A 21,707-nucleotide genomic window follows, 5' to 3' on the forward strand; every position below is an offset into this window, starting at 1 on the left:
ACCTGGCAGACTTATTTTGTCAATAGCTTACACATCAAAACTGGACCTTTAGTTGGCATTGTCATGGTGATGAAGCCAGGCGTGAGTCGTAAAAGTTAAGGTGTAACAAAGAACTGCAGATGCTGGTTTAAATCGAAGGTCGACACAAAATGCTGGAGTGACTCAGCAGGTCAGGCAGCATCTCTGGAGAGAAGGAATGGGTGACGTTTCGGGTCGAGACCCTTCTTCAGACTGATTAAAAGTTAAGGCGATTGTTAGTTTGGCGTGGTCTTAGTGGTTGGCTTTTGAGTCTGAAAATAAGACGTTTGAAAATATCGCTAAACTATGTCCACCAAGGCCTTCGACGAGGTCCTGCATAGTAAACTGGTCTGGAAGGTTCGATCATCTGAAATCCAGGCTGATAGTCAACTGGATACAAAATTGGCTTGGTGGATTGAGTCCGAGGGTAGTATTGGAGGCTTGTGACTAGTGGTTTGCCACAGGAATCAGTGTTGGTCCACTGTTGCCTATAATCTATATTTTAATGATTTTGATGAAAGTGTAGTTGGCACGTTTTGTAGGTTTGCCAGTGACACCAAAATTGGTGGTATGCTGAACAGTGAAGAACGTTATTTAAGATTACACCAGGATCTAGATCGACTCGGAAAATGGGCCAAGGAATGGCAGATGGAATTTAACTCAGACGAGGTAACGAAAGTTACCTTTTGGTCAGTTAAACCAGGGCAGGGTCCTGGAGAGTATTGCAGAACAGAGTGACCTTGGGGAACAGGTACATAATTCCCTTAAAGTGGCGACGCAGGTAGATAGGATGGTGAAGAAGGTGTTCGGCATGCTTGCCTTCATCGGCCAGGGTATTGAGTGAAAGAGTTGGGACATCACGTCACAACTGTACTAGACGTTGGTGAGACCACACGGATTATGGTATACATTTCTGGTTGCTTGAGCTATCAGAAGGATGTCTTTAAACTGAAAAGGCTGCGGAAAAGATGCACAAGGATGTTCCTAAGATTGGAGGGCTTGAGTTATAAGGAGAGTCTAGATAGTCTGGAACTTTATTTCCTGGAGTGTGGAAAACTGAGGGGGTCACCATATAGAGGTTTATAAAATAATGAGGGGCAAAGTGAAGGCAAATGGTCTCAATCTTTTTCCCAGGGGAGGGAAGTCAAAAACTAGAGAGCATACAGTCAAGGTGAGAGGGGAAAGATGTAAAAGGGACATGAGGGACAACCTTTGTTCACACAGGGGATGGCGGTATGTGAAACGAGTTCCCAGAGGACGTATTAGAGGCAGGTACAGGTGCTCCCCGGCTCACGATGCTTCGACTTACGATATTTCGACATTGCGATGGTGCAAACGGCAGCGACCCGTAGCGAGCCGCACCTCGCTTCCAGCCACGTGATCACGTGTATTCAATGCATTTTGACTTACGATATTTTCGGTTTCCGATGGGTTTCTCGGAATGGAATCCCATCGTAAGTTGAGGAGCGCCTGGAAATGTAAAGGAAAAGTTTAGAAGGATTTGGCCTAAATGGAGGCAATTGGGACAAACTCAGGAAGGCATTTATTTGGCATCCATTTCTTGGAATGAAGGGCCTGATTCCATGCTATATAACTCTACGACTCTAATGTAATATTTAAAATCATCGCATTAATGGAGGCACAGCCTTTTATAACAAGAATTCAAATTGTCCTCTTGATGTTGAACACCCTGTGCTTTTAATTAAAGAAGCCCAGAAGATTTTTCTCTGGGTTTTGTCAGTATTCACCATTCAATCTCCAACCCCCAGCAATTATTGGAGTAGGTTACTACCTTGTCAACTGAGAATGAGCGTGAAGGGTGATGAGCTCACAAGAAAATGAACTTAACTGAACTGGGGTTCAAGATGGGCAAAGTTGTGAAGATGAATAGAAGTGAAGGGAAGGGCTTTCTTTGGTCTTCCTGACTAGAAATAGCAGCACTTTACTGTTTTATCCAGCCCATTCATCGAATAGAAAATGGACTGTGGACTTTTTTTCCATTTGGTAAAATGGATGGAAAATGCGAAGAAATATGAATAGTGCTGTCCAAGACCGCCAGAAATTGCAGAGAGTTGTGTATGTAGTCCAGTCCATCACATAGACCCTACTCCCCACCATTGACTCCATCTGCACTTCACACTGCCTCAGGAAAGCAGCCAGCTTAACGAAGGACTGTTTTCAACTCGGTTATTCCCTCTTCTCCCTGCATTCATCAGCAGAAGATACAAAAAGTTGAAAGTACTGGACAGCTTCTTCCCCTCTGTTATCTGACTTCTGAACAGTGCTTAACAGCTGAATAAGCTAAGATGTAATCCCGATCTTCCAACCTACCTCATTGCAGACATTGGACCTTTTCTCTGGAACCATTATATGACAATGCTGGAAAAACTATATTCTGCACTCTGGTATTTTTCTCTTCGCTTGTACTTGAGTTTTATTTGATTATATTCGTGTATAGAATTATATGATTTACAATAGACAATAGACAATAGATGCATGAGTAGGCCATTCGGCCCTTCGAGCCAGCACTGCCACTCAAGGTGATCATGGCTGATCATTCACAATCAGTACCCCGTTCCTGCCCTCTCCCTATACCCCCCTGACTCCGCTATCATTAATAGCTCTACCTAACTCTCTCTTGAAAGCATCCAGAGAATTGGCCTCCACTGCCTTCTGAGGCAGAGAATTCCACAGATTTACAACTCTCTGAGTGAAAAAGTCTTTCCCCATCGTTCTAAATGGCCTACCCCTTATTCTTAAACTGTGGCCCCTGGTTCTTGTCTCCCCCAACATCAGGAACATGTTTCCTGCCTCTAACGTGTCCAACCTCTTAATAATCTTATATGTTTTAATAAGATCCCCTCTCATCCTTCTAAATTCCAGCGTATACAAGCCCAGTCGCTCCAGTCTTTCAACATACGACAGTCCCGCCATTCCGGGAATTAACCTAGTGAACCTACGCTGCACTCCCCCAATAGCAAGAATGTCCTTCCTCAAATTTGGAGATCAAAACTGCACACAGGACTCCAGGTGCGGTCTCATTAGGGCCCTGTACAACTGCAGAAGGACCTTTTTGCTTCTATACTCAACTCCTCTTGTCATGAATTAATTGGAAAGCATGCAAAGGAAAGCTTTTCACTATATCTCGGTACATGTGACAATAATAAACTAATATCAGTAAACCTCCACCAATATATTAGTCAACTTTACAATAGTAAAGGCCTTCATGAGAAAAGTGCCTATGATTTAAACTTTAAATTGAGGTAATGTGACTTATTAATACATCTTCTAATTATTGTTCCTGCTAAGTTATTAACCAAACTAAAATTCACCTGTGATGGTTTCTCTCAGTTTCAACCAAGCATAAAGGTAGTAAAGGTGAGGTAGGTTGTCGTGAGGCAGCCCTACCCTGTTTTCATCCATTTGTTATCCATTTCTGTTATTCTTGAAGGAGGAGAATATCTGCTAGAATGTGCAGGCCAGCTCGTCTACATTAAATGTTTTGATCTTGTACTATGTGGTCCTCTCCATTACAACCATTCCTTACATTGACAGTTCTATCAGTGTCCTCACAGAATGAAAATATCAGTTCAAAATCAGGTCTGACTTAGTGCTAGACACAAGATGCTGGAGTAACTCAGCAGGACAGGCAGCATGACCCGCTGAGTTACTCCACCATTTTGTGTCTGTCTTCGGTGTAAAGCATAATTTGCAGTTCCTTCCTACACATCTGATTTAGTGATACCCCTCACGGGAGGTAGGCAAAAACTACCAATATTGTTTCTCATTGGTTCCTTACACTGGCCCAACATATTGGTTTGAAATTAGATCACTGAGTTTAAAGACCATTTTCTAACTTGTTGTACGGTCTAATTCTGCGGCCCATTAATCTTGAAGGCGTAAGATGTCGAACAGTGAACGGTTGCTCTCCAATAATGGAAAGTAAATTGTCTGAATGCTTTCTTTGTGGTAGAGGACTGATCACTCTGAACACCAACGTCAGTTACCTGGTGCAGCCGCACGACGATGGTCTCGGCCAACATCTCATCTACAGGGCTGAGTATCTAAAGCTGAAGAGTGGGACCTGTGGCCACCAACAGAATGAGCACAAGGAAAACTGGGTCAAAGATTTCACCAGCCATTTTCATCCAACTCATCACCGGGTAAGATTAGAAGAAATGCAGGCTTTGGCAAAAAGTCATACACAGAATCTTAACCTATTCATTGTGCTGTGAGTCACTATTGTCTACTGTCTGGCACTGAGTTGGTTAGGTAGTAACATTTATGTGTAGGAAAAAAACTGCAGATGCTGGTTTAAATCGAGGGTAGACACAAAATGCTGGAGTAACAGCGTGTCAGGCAGCATCTCTGGAGAGAAGGAATGGGTCTTCTTCAGTCTGAAGAAGGGTGTCGACCTGAAACGTTACCCATTCCTTCTCTCCCAAGATGCTGCCTGACCCGCTGAGTTACTCCAGCATTTTGTGTCTACCTTTTATGTCTTTTCCCCAGGGTAGGGGAATCAAAACAAGAGGGCATATGTTTAAAGTGAGAGGGGCAAGTTTTAGTACAAACCTGAGGAGTCAAATTTTCACTTGGAGGGTGGCGGGATATGGAACAAGCTGCCAGAGGAGGTAAGAGAGGCATTTAAAAGAGCTTTGGACGGGTACATGGATAGGAAAGGTTTAGAGGGACATGGGCCAAACATGGGCAAATGGATCTAACTTGAGGGCCTGTCCCAGTTACGCGATTTTTAAGGCGACTGCCGGCGACTGTCAAAGTCGTAGCAGATCGCCAAAATGTTCTTTTACCCCACGACAATGACCACGACAATGCCGTGTCAGGTCGATACAGGTTACTATTTTGGCTAAGAGATTACACCGTCTTCGGAAACATCGCGAAATTCCCACGCTTACCCGACCATCAAACTGTCGCCTCCAATCTACCTGTCAAATGTCCTGACGGTAAATATACTCTAAAGACTAAATATGGAATAAGGGGTGCCTGATCTAGGGACTGCTAACTGAATGCCTAAGAGTACACATACTACACAGTTACACTTGAATGTCTGAATAGTTACAATGTGTTTGTTTGTGCAATAACTCCCATATATCCCCCCTTTGAGACCTACATGGTCTCACAGAAAAAGAAAACTAACAGTCGCCCATACGACAATCTAGCAAACCTGGGGACAGCGTGCGACACTTGGCGACAAGCAACGATACTTGGCGACAAGCCAGCTGTCGCCGAGAAATTCCTATCTGGAAAGTTTTTCCGCGACGCGCCGAGATCCGCTACAATTCATTGAAGACTCCTCACGATCATGCCCGTGACACCCCAGCGAACGTTCGGCAACAGCCTAGTCACTGGCAGTCGCCTTAAAATCGCCCAAGTGGGACAGGCCCTTTGGATGTGGCATCTTGGTTGGTGGGGACAAGTCGGGCCTAAGTGCCACTTTCCTTGCAGTGTGACTCTGTGCCTCTGTACCATGTCCACTGCAACCTCTGATAATGCCATCCTAACTTAAAGTGTGCAATCACCACTTTAGAGAAGAAGAAGAAAGTAAAGCCCTTGCATATTACGACAACCACGTGGCAAAAATAGTACACCAGGTGTCATGGTAAACCAAAGGGGGTGGAAAAATAATGAATGATCAATGTTTCAAAACCCCCTCTCTTCTATTTTAGTTTATTGGTTAGTGTGTAAATAGGAGGTTCTGCTATAACTGAAGAGTTGCGTTCCTAAGAAACCTTGCATTGGAAAAGTAGATTGAGGGCGTGCAGCGTAGGTTTACTAGGTTAATTCCCGGAATGGCGGGACTGTCATATGTTGAAAGACTGGAGCGACTAGGCTTGTATACACTGGAATTTAGAAGGATGAGAGGAGATCTTATCGAAACGTATAAGATTATTAAGGGGTTGGACACGTTAGAGGCAGGAAACATGTTCCCAATGTTGGGGAAGTCCAGAACAAGGGGCCACAGTTTAAGAATAAGGGGTAGGCCATTTAGAACTGAGATGAGGAAAAACTTTTTCAGTCAGAGAGTTGTAAATCTGTGGAATTCTCTGCCTCAGAAGGCAGTGGAGGCCAATTCTCTGAATGCATTCAAGAGAGAGCTAGATAGAGCTCTTAAGGATAGCGGAGTCAGGAGGTATGGGGAGAAGGCTGGAACGGGGTACTGATTGTGAATGATCAGCCATGATCACATTGAATGGCGGTGCTGGCTCGAAGGGCCGAATGGCCTCCTCCTGCACCTATTGTCTATTGTCTATGAAGGTTTGAATGGGGAAAATTGTGTTACGGGTGAGGGAATTTCAGACACGCAATGACTACTTTTTTTCCCCGCAGGATTTTCAAAAATAAAGGTCTTAATAGTTTTAAATGTATTGTTGTTATGCTAGCTAAAACTAGTAAAGACTGTACGTCACATTGTTTAATAGAGTATTGTTGCCCAAGTAATAAGAGAATAAAATGCTTGTAAATTTCAGTGGCCACTTGTGGTGAAACTGAGAGGCTATGTTCCTCGGAGACTGATTGCTGTGGAAAGGTTACACAGAAACATTTTGTTTGCAAGGCAGCTTTTTTTCTGTATGTCAATTTCCAAGGCAACTTTTAAGTAGATTTTTCAATTTCTGATCAAAATTGTATTTTAACCAATTCGGTTACACAAATAGTGTAATACAAATACTGTGCCCTAATTCATCAATCGTGTTGACTGCAATTCATGATATCGAAATAGGCATTATTTCCTGTACTTTAGTAGAACTACCTGGACTTGAAACAAGCTGATGCATTAAAAATGCAGGGCGTAACTTCAAATCAACATATCACATAGTTGTAAGCAGGATTCATCTGCATGAATTGGGGAACCTAAATTTTGAGACTTTGTCACTTTAGAGAATTGGCTGATTTCGTTGGAGAATTGATTAATTCACTTGTTTCATAAGAATAATGATACACAGATGTACATGCAGACTGTCATGTTACTACATGTTTATTCTACTTTACACAGAACAAGAGAGATGTGGTGAGGGACATGAAGTATGTGGAACTGTTTTTAGTGGCTGATTATGCTGAGGTAAGGCTCTTAATGTTCCTTGACATTTTTCATTTGCTTGCTTTACACTGGCTTTACACTGGCTTTTACTGGCTTTATCCCTTATCATGTATCTATACTCTGTGAATGGCTCGATTGTGATCATGTATTGTATTTCCTCTGACTGGTCAGCACACAACGTAAGCTTTTCACTGTACCTCGGTACACGTGACCATAAATACCAATTTCAATGGCCACTTGTGGTCATTAATAAGTGACAATAAACTTATTAGTCTGAAGAAGGGTCTCGACCTGAAACGTCGCCCATTCCTTCTCTCCTGAGATGCTGCCTGACCTGCTGAATTACTCCAGCATTTTGTGAGTAAATACCTTCGATTTGTACCAGCATCTGCAGTTATTTTCTTATATAAACTAAACTGAAACTTTATATGACAGTATCTAAAGATAAATCGTGGAAGTCAGAGGGAAGGTTGTAGTTTATAACTTTGCAAAAAGAAATCCACATTACACTGTGGATGTTGACTAGTCCATTACACAAACCAGCCTCGCAAAAGCAGTCAACGTAATTAACGACATTTTCGCCCTGGTCTCTTTCTCTTCTCGTCTCTTCTGTCGGGCAGAAGATATAAAAGCTTGAAGGTGCGCACCGCAAGTTTCAAGAACAACTTCTTCCCTGCTATTATCAGTCTCCTGAATGGTCCTCCCATAAGAAAGGGTGCAGTCCCAACCTTCCAACCTATCTCATCTAGGCCTTGGGAATTGAAAACAAATCTGCACTTTGTCCAATTGTAAAGCTGCAATACTATTTCCTGCACTCTGGTACTTTTCTTCTCGCACTACCTGTTGTCTTGTGTTCGGCTTGGTGGATACGTGGCGGCGCCTAACGGCAGCGGCTGACTAGCAGTCTGTCCGTCTTTTTTTTGTTGAGTGTCGGTGTTGGGATGATTTTTATATATATTTTTTTGGTTGTGTATGTGTGGGAGGGGGTGGTGGTGTGTGGGGGGTGGGTGTGGGTGTGGGTGGGTGGGTGTGGGGAACTTTTCTCTTCCTCACGGCGTGGGGTGCGGCTCGGCTGCGGGGCCTAACATCCCCCGGTGCGGCTTGGCCGCTGGACTTACATCGCCCGGTGCAGCTCGGCTGCGGGGCTTAACACCGCCCGGTGCAACTCGGCTGCGGGACTTAACACCGCCCGGTGCAACTCGGCTGCGGGGCTTAACACCGCCCGGTGCAACTCGGCTGCGGGACTTAACACCGCCCGGTGCAACTCGGCTGCGGGACTTTACTTTACATCGCCCGGTGCAGCTCGGCTGCGGGGCTTAACACCGCCCGGTGCAGCTCGGCTGCGGGGCTTAACACCGCCCGGTGCGGCTCAGCTGCGGGACTTAACACCGCCCGGTGCAACTCGGCTGCGGGACTTTACTTTACATCGCCCGGTGCAGCTCGGCTGCGGGGCTTAACACCGCCCGGTGCAACTCGGCTGCGGGACTTTACTTTACATCGCCCGGTGCAGCTCGGCTGCGGGGCTTAACACCGCCCGGTGCAGCTTGGCTGCGGGACTTAACACCGCCCGGTGCAACTCGGCTGCGGGACTTAACACCGCCCGGTGCGGCTCGGCTGCGGGACTTTTCACCGCTGGTGCGGCTCGGCTGCGGGACTTAACACCGCCTGGTGCGGCTCAGCTGCGGGACTTTTCACCGCTGGTGCGGCTCGGCTGCGGGACTTAGCTGCGCAAGGCTTGGTCGCGGGTCTTTCATCGCCCGGTTCGGCCGCGAGACGTTTCAGCGCCCGGTGCGGGGACTGTGCGGGTCGGTCGGGGACGAGCTGTCTGTCCGTGGGCGTGGGGAAGAGAGGGGATGTTTTGTTGCCTCCATCACAGTGAGGGGGTGTTTGGAGTCACTGTGATGGACGTTTGTGTTAGGGTCATGTGTCTTGTGTTCTTTTTTTTCCTCTATGACTGCTATGTAGTTTCGTTCGGATTTATAGTATGATTTGACCGCATAGCACATAAACAAAGTTTTTCACTACACCTTGGTGTATGACAATAATAAACCAATCCCAATGCCAAAAAAGACAAGATGGTGTTGGAGAGCATTCGCTGGCATCGATGTTGACTTTCTGCAATGGTGTAAAATGAAAAAACAGGAGCCATTTTCTTCCTCACTGATTTCAATATAAATGAAAAAAATTAGAAGAACGTAACACTCTCTGGCCGTTCCTGTCTTTCCGTTGCCCATTATACACTGACGCAAGTAGTCAAGACTCACTTTAGTGGTCTTAAGAGTATAGTGAAGGGGATGAATTCTTAACTTGGTTTTCCCAGACAACTCTCCAGAATTTTAAGTTATCATTTCGGATTTCCTACAGCAGTTGGAGTGATTGAAAGACCGGGTATACTTTATATGTTAGAGTGCTTATGAAAGTCTTCTGCCATGCCTAAGACCATCCTCACCTGAACTTCATGTACTTCCGATCAGGGGTTCACTGAACTGCAAACTGGGCGAAGGATGAGGACACAGATTAGAGTTGCAGTGCCTGGTCACTTGCCTTGGTTCAAAGATTCTGCATCAACCACATGTAAAGTCCATCAACGCCATAGCCAGCACCGCTGTATTGTTAACCCTATTACATAGTTTCCCTTCCCATTGATGCGTCTGGTTTGGCAGAGATATTATGGACCACGGGGCCATTAATCTGCAGTCGGAACATGATCCATCATTTTGTTCTTCCTCTTGGATTCAGCGGCAGATACTCCCATGGCAGCAGTTTCACCAACTACTGAAGGATAACACTGTGTTCTCGGCATGAACCATCTGGTTTGAATGTCTGTAAGATTCACTGAGAGGTAGCCTCCTGGGCCTGGGGAGCTGTTTAAAGGCTGGCCAAACTAACTTTATTTCGCATCCTTCCGTGTTAAAGGATTCAAAAAGGTAACTACAGACAGCATTTGCAGGTTTCTCGGAAGAGAGACCTAAAATGACAAAAAGGAGTACAGGAAATTAAAATCAATACAACGGCAGATGCTGGAAATTTGAAGTGATGATATAAAATTATGAGAACATTCAGTATGTTAGGCAGCTGTTTTTCTTCCTTTCTGATAAACTCGTTAACCTGAAATGCTACCTCTGTTGTTCTTTCTCTAGGTGCTGCCTAACCTGTTGAGGGTTTGTAGCATTTTTCTGTTTTTTGTTTCAAACTCAAGGAGCAGGTGTTCCTTTGTGCAAAGAGTGATGCTTTTATTATTGGACTGTGGGTGACTAAATTTCGTCCAAAAAACTTGTTTTTTGGATGACAAATAAAGATATCTTGAATCTTGAATCCCTTGAATCTTGAATTTTGAATGAGGGAGAAGTGAAGCTTGACCTGAAAGATGACCAAGGCCAGGAGTGGTTTGGTTGAAATTGATGTCCACAGTTAGTCAACAACTCATGAGGTCATAAGTGATAGGAACAGAATTAGGCCATTCGTCCCGTCAAGTCTACTCCGCCATTCAATCATGGCTGATCTATCTCTTCCTTCTAACCCCATTCTCCTGCCTCTTCTCACAACCCCTGGCACCCATACTAATCAAGAAATTATCTATCTCTGCCTTAAAACTATCCATTGACTTGGCCTCCATAGCATTCAGTGGCAAAGAATTCCACAAATTCAACACCCTCTGACTAAAGAAATTCCTCCTCATCTCCTTCCTAAAGGAGCGTTCTTTAATTCTGAGGCTACCTCTGGCCCTAGACTAGTGGAAACATCCTCTCCAACAACTCCACTGTTGTTGTGCCATGGGACCACAGGAGAGGGGTGTGGGGGAGAGAGGACCTTTTTTCATCTTACAATTCTCTTGTTCCTCTGCCTTCAGAATAATTTTGGAAGAGTAGTTACCTGCAATAGATAATCGGAGAGCTTGCATCCAGAAAGGATTGGATGAAATGGACCACACAGTGCTCCCAACTCCGGCCCAGTGTGATTGCCAAAGTTAAATTTGGAATTTAATCAATATTAAGCCACTTTGCTGAATGATCTATATCTTTATCTAAGTTTATCACCTTTTTAGTTTCAGAAACATCAGTTGGATCTCGAGAAAACAAAACTGAAATTGAAGGAAACTGCCAACTTTGTCGATAAGGTGAGAACATATGTGAGAGGTCTTTGTATGTTGTATTGTAGTACAAATTCTATTAATGTGTGAGTCTAAGGAAAGTGTGGTGTGTGTGTGTGTGTGTGTGTGCGTGCGCGTGCGCGTGCGCGTTCCACATGGCAGAACTTGGCCTCGAATTGTCCTCTGCATCCTTGCTGTGTTTGCTTTGAAATTGGCTGTTGCCTTTGCTCTGTTTTGTTTAGAGATACAATGCGGAAACAGGCCCTCAGGCCCACCTAGTCTGCTCCGACCAGCGACCTCCATACACTAACAATATCCTACACACTCTAGGGACAATTTACACTTATACCAAGTCAATTAACCTACGTCTTTGGAGTGGGGGAGGAAACCGAAGATCTCGGAGAAAACCCACGCAGGTCACGGGGAGAACGTACAAACTCCGTACAGACAAGCACCCGTAGTCAGGATCGAACCCGGGTCTCTGGCTCTGTAAGGCAGTAGCTCTACCGCTGCACCACCGTGCCGCCCTTCCTAATCATGACTACATTTTAACACAACTTCATTATAGAGCTCTTAAGGATAGCGGAGTCAGGGGGTATGGGGAGAAGGCAGGAACGGGGTACTGATTGAGAATGATCAGCCATGATCACATTGAATGGCGGTGCTGGCTCGAAGGGCCGAATGGCCTCCTCCTGCACCTATTGTCTATTGTCTATTGTAAAGCATTTCAGAATGTCCAGAGATGGCAATGGGTATTTTAGAAATCCTTTATTACTATTGACTGGAATTGTTTTATAATGTGGAATCTGGAGGGCTTGTAAATGTGCATCAGATTTGGCGACAGAATAACCGCTACGGGCCATGAAGTGCTTTTTGGGATAACTGATGCTGGGCATCTGCACAGAGCAAAGCTCCTGGGCTTTGATTTACGTTTCAAGTCTGTCCCTTTACTGGAATGTTTACTGGAATGTTTCTCTCAGAAGAACAACGGAGGACCCAGCGTGTGGGGGGGGGGGGGGGAGGACCACAGTGAGGGGGGAGAGGGAAGGGGGGGAGAACAAAGATGAACCTGGAGCGGGATACTTTGTAACTTTGTCAGCACCCTTTACGTGGCAACTACTGCGTACCTTGGGTGTGCAAGCAAAGAATTTCACTGTGCCTTGTCACATGTGACAATAAAGAATTAATTCATTCATTCATTCATTCATTCATTCATTCATTCGTTCAGTATTACAGGTCAATCAACATCAGGATTGCCCTGGTTCAGCTGGAGGTGTGGAATCATGGAAACATGTGTGAAGTGAAGGAGAACCCCTACAGCACCCTCTGGTCCTTCCTGAAATGGAGACGGCAGGCACTGGCCCGGAAGAAGCATGATAATGCGCAGCTGATCACGTAAGTGCCAAAGATATCTTCCCTTCACAAAATGCTGGAGTAACTCAGCGGGTCAGGCAGCATCTCAGGAGAGAAGGAATGGGTGACGTTTCGGGTCGAGACCCTTCTTCAGACATAGTGATCTGTGAACAATATAATAAACAAAAAAATGTTAAGTGTATATGTAACAAACAATAATAGTACAAAAGGATAAAAGCAATGCCTCCAAATCTATGTAGTTCAGAGCTTATTTGGAGGTTGTAATATTTAATAGCCTGATGGTTGTAAGGAAGAAGCTGTTTCTGAACCTGGACGTTAGTTTTTAGGCTCCTATATTTTCTTCCCAATGGCAGGGGTGAAATGAGAGCGTGGCCAGGGTGGTGTGGGTCTCTGATGATGCTGACTACTATGTTGAGGCAGTATCTCCTGTAAATCCCTTGTACAGTGGGGAGCCCAGTACCTGTGATGGACTGGGCAGTGTTCACCACTGCATTTTTCTTTGCTCCTGGGCGTTCAAGTTGCTGAACCGGGCCGTGAAGCAACCAGTCAATGTGCTCTCTACTGTACACCGGTAGAAGTCCAAGAGAGTCCTCTCTGACGTATGAAATCTCCGCAATCCACTCATGAAGCAGAGGTGCCGATGTGCTTTCTTTATAATTGCATCAGTGTGCAGGGTCCAGGAAAGATCTCCAGAAATTGGCACGCCCAGGAATTCGAAGCTTTTGACTCTCTCCACCATCGTCCCATCGATATAGACAGGCTTGTGGGTCCTCACCCTATCTCATCCAAAGTCCACAATCCGACCCTTGGCCTTGCTGACATTGAGAGCCAGGTTGTTGTGCGGGCACCATTTGGTCAGTTGGTCGATCTCACTTTTATACCCTGACTCATCATCATCTGTAATTTGTCCAACAACGGTGGGGTCATTGGCGAATGTGAAGATGGAGTTTCCACTGTGTCCGGCTGCACAATCGTGAGTTTAGAGTGAGCAGGGCAGCCTTATGGTGCTCCCGTACTGATGGTCATCGAGGAAGAAGTGTTGCTGCCAATTCGTACACATTGTGGTCCATTGAAGACAGCTGGCCACCGTCTTCCGAAGGGAGTTAAATGCTGGCTCAACTTGCAAAGCATGAGGTATAGGTTCAGGTTTATTATTGTCATGTGTACTGAGGTACAATGAAGAGCTTTATTTTGCCTGCTATCAGAATCAGAATCAGAATAACCTTTATTGTCATCCAAAAAAACAAGTCTTTTGGACGGGATTTCGTCACCCACAGTCCAACAATAAGAGCAATAAAAATAAGCAATAACACACACAATCGCAAACCAGCACAAAACAAAACAAAGAAACATCCATCACAGTGAGTCTCCTCCAGTCCCCTCCTCACTGTGATGGAAGGCCAGAATGTCTTTTTTCTTCCCCTGCCGTCTTCTCCCGCGGTCAGGCTGTTGAAGTTGCCACGTTCCAGGCCGCGCCGGACGGTGAAAGGTCCGCAGCGGGCCGACCCAAGCCCCGTGATCCGGGGCGGGCGAAGACACTGTCACTGCAAGTTGGGGCGGTTGGGGCTCCCGACATTGAAGCCCCCGCCGGGCGGAAGAAAATCCCGCGGCCTATTCCAGGCCGTGCCGGACGGTGAAAAATCAGTGGTGGGCCGACCCAAGCCCAGCGGTTCGGCGCGGGCGAAGACGCTGATGCTGCCGGAGCTCCCGTTGTCGGCCCCCACCCAGGGCAGGGACTGCGGGCTTCCGATATCCACGCGGCCCACGCCGAAGAAGCCTTCGGAGCCTCCGAAGGCGAGTCGCAGCCGCTCCCGCAGCCTCCGAAGGCAGCCAGCTCCGCAGATGGTGAGTCCGGTCTGCGGGCTCTGCAAACCAGTGCCCCAGGTAGAGGCTGCCAGCTCCAGGTGTTTGGCCGATGGTAGGCCGCAGCGAGAACGGAGACACCACCCAGAAACAAAGGTCGGGTCTCCGTTCGGAAGAGACAATTTTACAGTTTTACAGTTCCCCCCCATAGTACACAACCACAAAAAACACTACATCACATCTAAACACTACAATTAAGACAAAAAACAACAACAAAACACAAAAACAAACGGACTGCAGGTGAGCCGCAGCTGCTGGGGCAGCGCCGCCATTTTGCGATTTCAATCAAATCAAATAATGTGATACATAAACATAATCAAATCAAACTCAAGTACTCTAGATAGAGCAAAGGGGAAGATATAGAGTGCAGACTAGAGTTATCAGCATTGTACACACCAGTTTCATAGACAAACTCCAACGTCTGCAGTGTGCTGGAGGTGAATCGGACAGTACCCCAGTTTATAGGTGACTTCTCATCTTGAGATAAAGACGAGTTATTTTGCAAAAGGCGACTTCTTCTATTATCATTGTGATGCATGACCCTGCAGATGAACTGCACTCATCACTAGTCTCCAGATGTTTAAATAGCTGCATTGCAAAATAAGACCAGCTGCTCCCACACCCAACTTCCTGTGCCAGGAAGGGGAAGAATCAGTAGGTGTCCGATCCCAATCAGTCACAAATGATCCCAGCTGGATAGTGTGTATGTGCGACCATGTTTATACGCAGTTTGCAAACAAAGATAGCTATTACAGTCGGTGAAGTAGGAAGTTACAGTAAAACGTCGGCGATGTATAATATACCGAATGACTTTAAATTAGGTGAACTTTCAGCCAACGTAATCCTGGATAGAATGATAGATTAATGAGGATATGAATCAGATTTTATCATATCATATCATATCATATCATATCATGTATATACAGCCGGAAACAGGCCTTTTCGGCCCACCAAGTCCGTGCCGCCCAGCGATCCCCGTACATTAACATTATCCTACACCCACTAGGGACAATTTTTACATTTACCCAGCCAATTAACCTACATACCTGTACGTCTTTGGAGTGTGGGAGGAAACCGAAGATCTCGGAGAAAACCCACGCAGGTCACGGGGAGAACGTACAAACTCCTTACAGTGCAGCACCCGTAGTCAGGATCGAACCTGAGTCTCCGGTGCTGCATTCGCTGTAAAGCAGCAACTCTACCGCTGCGCTACCGTGCCGCATAAGTGGCTTCTTCCTGGAAAGGATGACAGGTAATCTGTCAGGCTGGCTGATAGAAATGGGGGAAATGGTGAAGGCAGTTGGATGAATTTTCTGAAGGAGTATTGCCCACAGTTATTAGCACAAGGCCTTGGCCCCCAATTATCCACTGTGATCTTGCCTTGTTTGCTTTCAAAATGGCTGTAGTGCTTGCTCTGCTCTGAAGCAACAATGTCACTTAACGGAATGCAAAGCAATTCAGCTGGCAATAGACGTTTTATAAATCCTTTCATTCTATTGACTGGGATGAAGAATTGCTTTACAATGTCGACACAAAATGCTGGAGTAACTCAGCGGGACAGGCAACATCTCTGGAGAGAAGAAAATGGTGACATTTCTGGTCGAGACCCTTCTTCAGACTCGGGTCTCGACCTGAAACATCCGGAGACGCTGCCTGTCCCGCTGAGTTACTCCAGCATTTTGTGTCTATCTTCGGTTTAAACCAGCATCTGAAGTTTCCTTCCTGCACGTTTTACAATACAATACAATACAATACAATACAATATATCTTTATTGTCATTGTACCCAGGGGTACAACGAGATTGGGAATGCGTCTCCCATACGATGCAATAATTTAAGTAATTAACAGCAACCCAACGAAACGAAACAATTATAACAGTTTTTAGACAGGGTAAAGTGCAAGTTGATCTATGCGTTGTGGCCATCCGGCTCAGCAGGACCGGTTCTTAGCAGCTATGGCCCTGGGGATGAAGCTGTTCCTGAGTCTGGAGGTGCGGGCGTAGAAGGCCTTGTATCGTCTGCCCGATGGAAGGAGTTCGAACAGACTGTTGCAGTTACAATGTTACAATGTGGATATGAATGTAAATGTCCATCAAGTTCGCTGGTAGTCTGAAGAAAGTACTAGACCCGAATCGTCACCTATTCTTTTTCTCCAGAGATGCTGCCTGACCCACCAAAATACTCCAGCGTTTTGTGTCTATCTTTGAGTTAAACCAGCATCTGCAGTTCCTTCCTGCACTCACTGACAGTAATGAGTGCTGTTTGAGATGAGCAATGCTGGGCAAAACTAGCTTCTCTTCAAGACTGTCTCGGTATTGGAGTGTCTCTCTGGTCACTCAATGTCACCACCAGTCCAAGGGTAAAGTTCTGCCTTGCGCCTCTGGCAGGCAAGGCTGCTGGCTAAGTTCTTTTTTGTGTTTTCCAAAGGGATATATCACTTTGGGCAGCATCTCATTGGATTCATGGGAGGTGGTCTTGGGGGGGAGGTGGGGGAGGGGGAGGTGGGGGGGGGGGGGGGAGGAGGAGGGGAGGATGCTCCTCAAACTGCAGAGCATCTTGGACAATACAGCTCACCCCCTCCATGACACACTGGTCAACCTGAGGAGCACCTTCAGCAACAGACTGGTTCCACCGAGATGTAGCACAGAACGCCACAGGAGATCCCTGTGGCTATCAAACTGTACAACTCTACAACTCCTCCACCTTCTGTCATCGGGTAGACTGACTCCCCTACCCCCAAAATCTTTGCACATCCCCAATCCTTTCCACTCATCACTTTAATTTCATGTTTCATGTGTCTTGCGTTTTGTGACTGTTGGCAGTTCAATTTCCCTACTGGGATAATTAAAGTTCTATCGTTGTGTATCAGGTCAAAAGTCACTTGTAGCACATTCTTAGAAAACTGTCCTCAGTTAAAGGCAACAGGTTGGGTGCTTTAAACATTGAAGGAGCTGAGGTAAGAAGTGGCCTCTTCTCCTCCTTGGCTTTATTCCTGTCCTATAACACTGAATGTTTTTGCACTTAGGGGGATCACCTTCAACGGCACGACCATTGGCTTGGCTTCGTTGATGGGCATGTGTTCAGATTATCAGTCAGGAGGTGTGAATATGGTGAGTGATTGCAATGGCAGATCTGGCACAATTAGGGTTGCCAACTGTCCCGTATTAGCTGGGGCATCCCGTAGTTTGGCCTAAATTGGTTTGGCCCGTACGGGACCGCCCTTGTCCCGTATTAGGCCCGGACGGCGCTGTAGGCCCGGACACTGTAGGCCCGGATACTGTTTGCCCGGACACTGTTTGCCCGGGCACTGTTTGCCCGGGCACTGTAGGCCCGGGCACTGTAGGCCCGGACACTGTAGGCCCGGACACTGTAGGCCCGGACACTGTAGGCCCGGACACTGTAGGCCCGGACGCTGTAGGCCCGGACGCTGTAGGCCCGGACGCTGTAGGCCCGGACGCTGTAGGCCCGGACGCTGTAGGCCCGGACGCTGTAGGCCCGGACGCTGTAGGCCCGGACGCTGTATGCCTGGACACTGTAGGCCCGGGGGCCGCTGCAGTCCCAGACAGTGTAGGCCTGGGTGCTGCCTAACGGAGGTTACGTTGCAACCCGCATCCTGGCCCGGGGCTGCCGCCATTGGTGGAGAGGGAGCACATGGCCACTGGCTGGGTGAGGTCACGTGGGGTAGTTGCGTCAACCTTTGTCCCTTATTTGGGAGTGAGCAAGTTGGCAACCCTAGGCACAATGGAATTCAGATTTATTTTACACCAGTCCGTTTTGGAATGATTAATAAAACTGAATGGTAGATTGCATCTTCAACAGCATAAACTTTCTACTTAGTGAGTTCCCTTTTGTGCTTCCTTGTACTGTTTTCACTTCTCTTTGAAGTTCACTGGTAGGGGAATTTGTAATGCTAATGTCTCCAGTGGTTCAATTTTTTGAAATATATCATTTGGTGTGTGCGCGCGCGGGTGTGTGCGTTCGCACGTGTATGTGTGGGTGTGCGCGCGTGTATGTTTGTGGGCGCTCGTGTGTGTGTGTGTGCATGTATGTGTGCGCGCGCGTGTATGTGTGTGTGCGCGTGTTTGTGTGCGCACGCGTGTGTGTGTGCGCTCGTATGTGTGCCTGCATGTGTGTGTGCACTCGTGCGTGCGCGCTCGTGTGTGTGTGTGCACTCGCGTGTGTGTGTGCACTCGCGTGTGTGCACACTCGTGTGCGTGCGCTTCTCGTGCGTGCGCGCTCGTGTGTGTGTGTGCACTCGCGTGTGTGTGTGCACTCGCGTGTGTGCACACTCGTGTGCGTGCGCTTCTCGTGTGTGTGCACTTGTGTTTGTGTGCGTTCGTGTGTGTGTGCACTCGTGTGTGGTGCATATGTGTGCGTGCGCACTCGTGTGTGTGTGCGCTCATGTGTGCGTGCACTCATGTGTGTGCGCTCTTGCGTGTGCACACGTGTGTGCCAAGTTGCTCCTCCATGTCCAACAACTGTTCCATCCGAACCAGTGCATGAGGAGTGCAGGAGGAGAGGTGTTGATACCCTGTAACAAAGCTGCAGCTCAAGGAGAGAATGGATGAGAAGTTGCCTTCAAATCCTCTTTGTCATGAATGTGAGGGGAATTATTTCATTGGCATTGGCCTTGGCTCAGGTGTTAGCTCTTACTCGGACTGGAGAACATTCACCTCCGTCAGAAGACCATGGTTTCAGGTTCCAATCCAGAGCCTTGAGCACAGAATTCATCCTGACATTTCAGTGTTGCACTGTCAGAGGTGCTGCCTGTCCCATGAGGTTGTGGACAAACACCCTGTCCGCCCTCTCAACGGAGTGAGAGCAGTTGCTTATCACTTTTTGCAGATGAATAATACAGATTTATCCCTTAATCAGCACCAATAAAAGAAAAGCCTAGTCATTGTACCTTTGCTGTGTGTAGGACCTTCATATGTTCATAGGTTCTAGGAGCAGAATTAGTCCATTTGGCCCATTAGGTCTTCTCCATCATTCAATCATGGCTGATCTATCTTTCCCTCTCAACCCCATTCTCCTGTCTTGTTCTGCACAGTGGCGGCATGCTTCCCTACAGTGTCTGGAGCTCAGAACAATTTCATGGATGATATTGCAACTTTGAACATCCTGAAGCACTTTTCAAAAGCAAGTTATTTCATTCCTCCCATTGCAATTTTTGGCATCTCCCAGCTGTTCCAATATTAGAATGACTCTAGTATTGAAGATATTTAACATGTTGATCGTGGATAAGAGTGAACTCGTCACCAGTGATAGTTCTTGAATGCAACTATTTTCCTTTCACGGTTGATCTCTTCCCCCTCCAGGATCACTCTGACAGTGCGGTTGGTGTTGCTGCCACAATGGCCCATGAGATGGGGCACAACTTTGGGATGAGCCATGACGCTGATGGCTGCTGTGCAGCCCGCCCGGAGGACGGAGGGTGTATCATGGCCGCAGCTACAGGGTAAGGACCTGGCCTGGCTGAGATGGCGTCTGAGATGTTGTTGTTGTGTGTCGCTTATCCTTGACAAATAACCCTTGAAGCACACCACGTTATTGTGTATAAACGGGACACCTTTCCCATGAGTTCCAGAAGAAAAAAAAAATTCCTTTTGTGCCCATAAATTCTTTGATGGAAGATCTAGTCCCTGAAATATTTTGGTGTCCACTGACACTGTTTGGTCTGATATGTGTTTCAGTATTTACTGATCTACAGGGCAGGAGATGCTGGAGGAGGTTCCAGAGATAGGAGGAGCAAGGCCATGGAATAATTGGATTATGAGGAGGAGACATGTGGCCAGATGGGTACCAGTCAACACAGCGTGATGGGTGAATGAGACCTGGAGGGAGATAAAATATATACTGCAGAGTCTTGGATGATCAGAAGCAGAGAGATTGGGAAGATAGCATGTCTGGAGGAAATGGAAGGTCTAGCATCGTCATGTCTAGAGGGAATGGAGACATGGATGAAGGTTTCAGCAGAAGTGGGATCAGTCAGGCCACCGGAGGCACGTCCAAGTGAAAGGTCTTGGAGAGGGACATGCATGTGATCGGAAGCTCATCTCAAAATCACGTACAAAGCTGAGATTGGCTTTGCGTTGGCGATTTACAGGCATGGAAGGAGGAGTAAGGGAGTGGAGTTTGTCAAGAGAGCAAAAACAATAGCCTAGAAATGCTTCTGTGGGTCCGAACGCAAGTTCAGTTTAGTTTATTGTCGCGTGTCCCGAGGTACAATGAGAAGCTTTTGTTGCGTGCTAACCAGTTAGCAGAAAGACAATACATGATTACAATCGAGTTATTTACATTGTATAGAAACATGATAAGGGAATAACGTTTAGTGCAAGGTAAAGCCAGCAGTGTCCGATCAGGGATAGTCCAAGAGGCACCAATGAGGTAGATAGTAGTTCAGGACTGCTCTCTGGTTGTGGTAGGATGATTCAGTTGCCTGATAACAGCTGGAAATAAACCGTTCCTGAATCTGGCGGTGTGCGTTTCACACTTCTATACCTTTTGCCTGATGGGAGAGGCTAGAAGAGGGAGTGGCCAGGGTGCGACTCGTCCTTGATTATGCTGCTGGCCTTGCCGAGGCAACATGATGTATAAATGGAGTCAATGGAAGGGAGGTTGGTTGGGGGGATGGTCTGGGCTGCGTTCACAATTCGCCATGTTAACCATGGGATGCACAATGTTTTGTGTGTGTGGAACCTGCTTCAAAATTCAACTTCACAAGGCACCCAAGAAGACATGTGCAATAGAATAGGCCTTGCAAACTTTGTGCACAAACACATATTCTTCACAAACTCCGTTGGTCATAGAGTTGCTGGAGCTGGCGACGGGGGAGGGAGGTTAGTCAGGCCGGGTAATGCAAGGGACTGTCACGACAAAGCCATAACACCAAGTGTGGTGTTGGAGGACTGGAGGGATCTTCTCATGGGAGGTGGATGGGCTGGCATTGGTGAGGGGAGTTGAAGATCAGGCTGTGAAGAAGTTCTGACCTTGAAAGAAATCCACAGGAGGGGGTGGGAAGGGAAGTGTTCGGGTTGGTCAGCTCCTAATGTAGATATGAGCATGAGAATGGAGATGTCATCCTCCAAGGCCTCCTTTGATCGATGCACAATCAAGCATCGCTCACCGAGAGAGGTGGGTTTCTCTGTGGATGGCCTGCACTGTCATTGCACCAAAGATAGACACAAAAAGCTGGAGTAACTCAGCGGGTCAGACAGCGTCTCTGGAGAAAAAGAAGAGGTGACGTTTCGGGTCGAGACCCTTCTTCAGACTGAGATTCAGGGGAAAGGGAAATGAGATATATCGATGG

At 46.8% G+C, this 21,707-nt stretch overlaps 1 protein-coding gene across 1 annotated transcript in view; it reads left to right on the top strand.

The window, feature by feature from the left end:
* The window catches only part of adam19b (ADAM metallopeptidase domain 19b), a 157,285-nt gene that overhangs the window by 90,080 nt on the left and 45,498 nt on the right, over positions 1 to 21,707 (top strand). Inside the window, exons 6-11 of the mRNA XM_078411234.1 lie at positions 3,992 to 4,181; positions 7,028 to 7,093; positions 11,118 to 11,189; positions 12,391 to 12,557; positions 17,424 to 17,508; positions 19,717 to 19,856. Of these exons, the coding sequence (XP_078267360.1) occupies positions 3,992 to 4,181; positions 7,028 to 7,093; positions 11,118 to 11,189; positions 12,391 to 12,557; positions 17,424 to 17,508; positions 19,717 to 19,856 (720 nt within the window). The remainder of the gene's footprint in view (positions 1 to 3,991; positions 4,182 to 7,027; positions 7,094 to 11,117; positions 11,190 to 12,390; positions 12,558 to 17,423; positions 17,509 to 19,716; positions 19,857 to 21,707) is intronic.

The sequence above is a fragment of the Rhinoraja longicauda genome, chromosome 14 (genome assembly GCF_053455715.1).
Source record: "Rhinoraja longicauda isolate Sanriku21f chromosome 14, sRhiLon1.1, whole genome shotgun sequence".
NCBI lineage: Eukaryota > Metazoa > Chordata > Chondrichthyes > Rajiformes > Arhynchobatidae > Rhinoraja > Rhinoraja longicauda.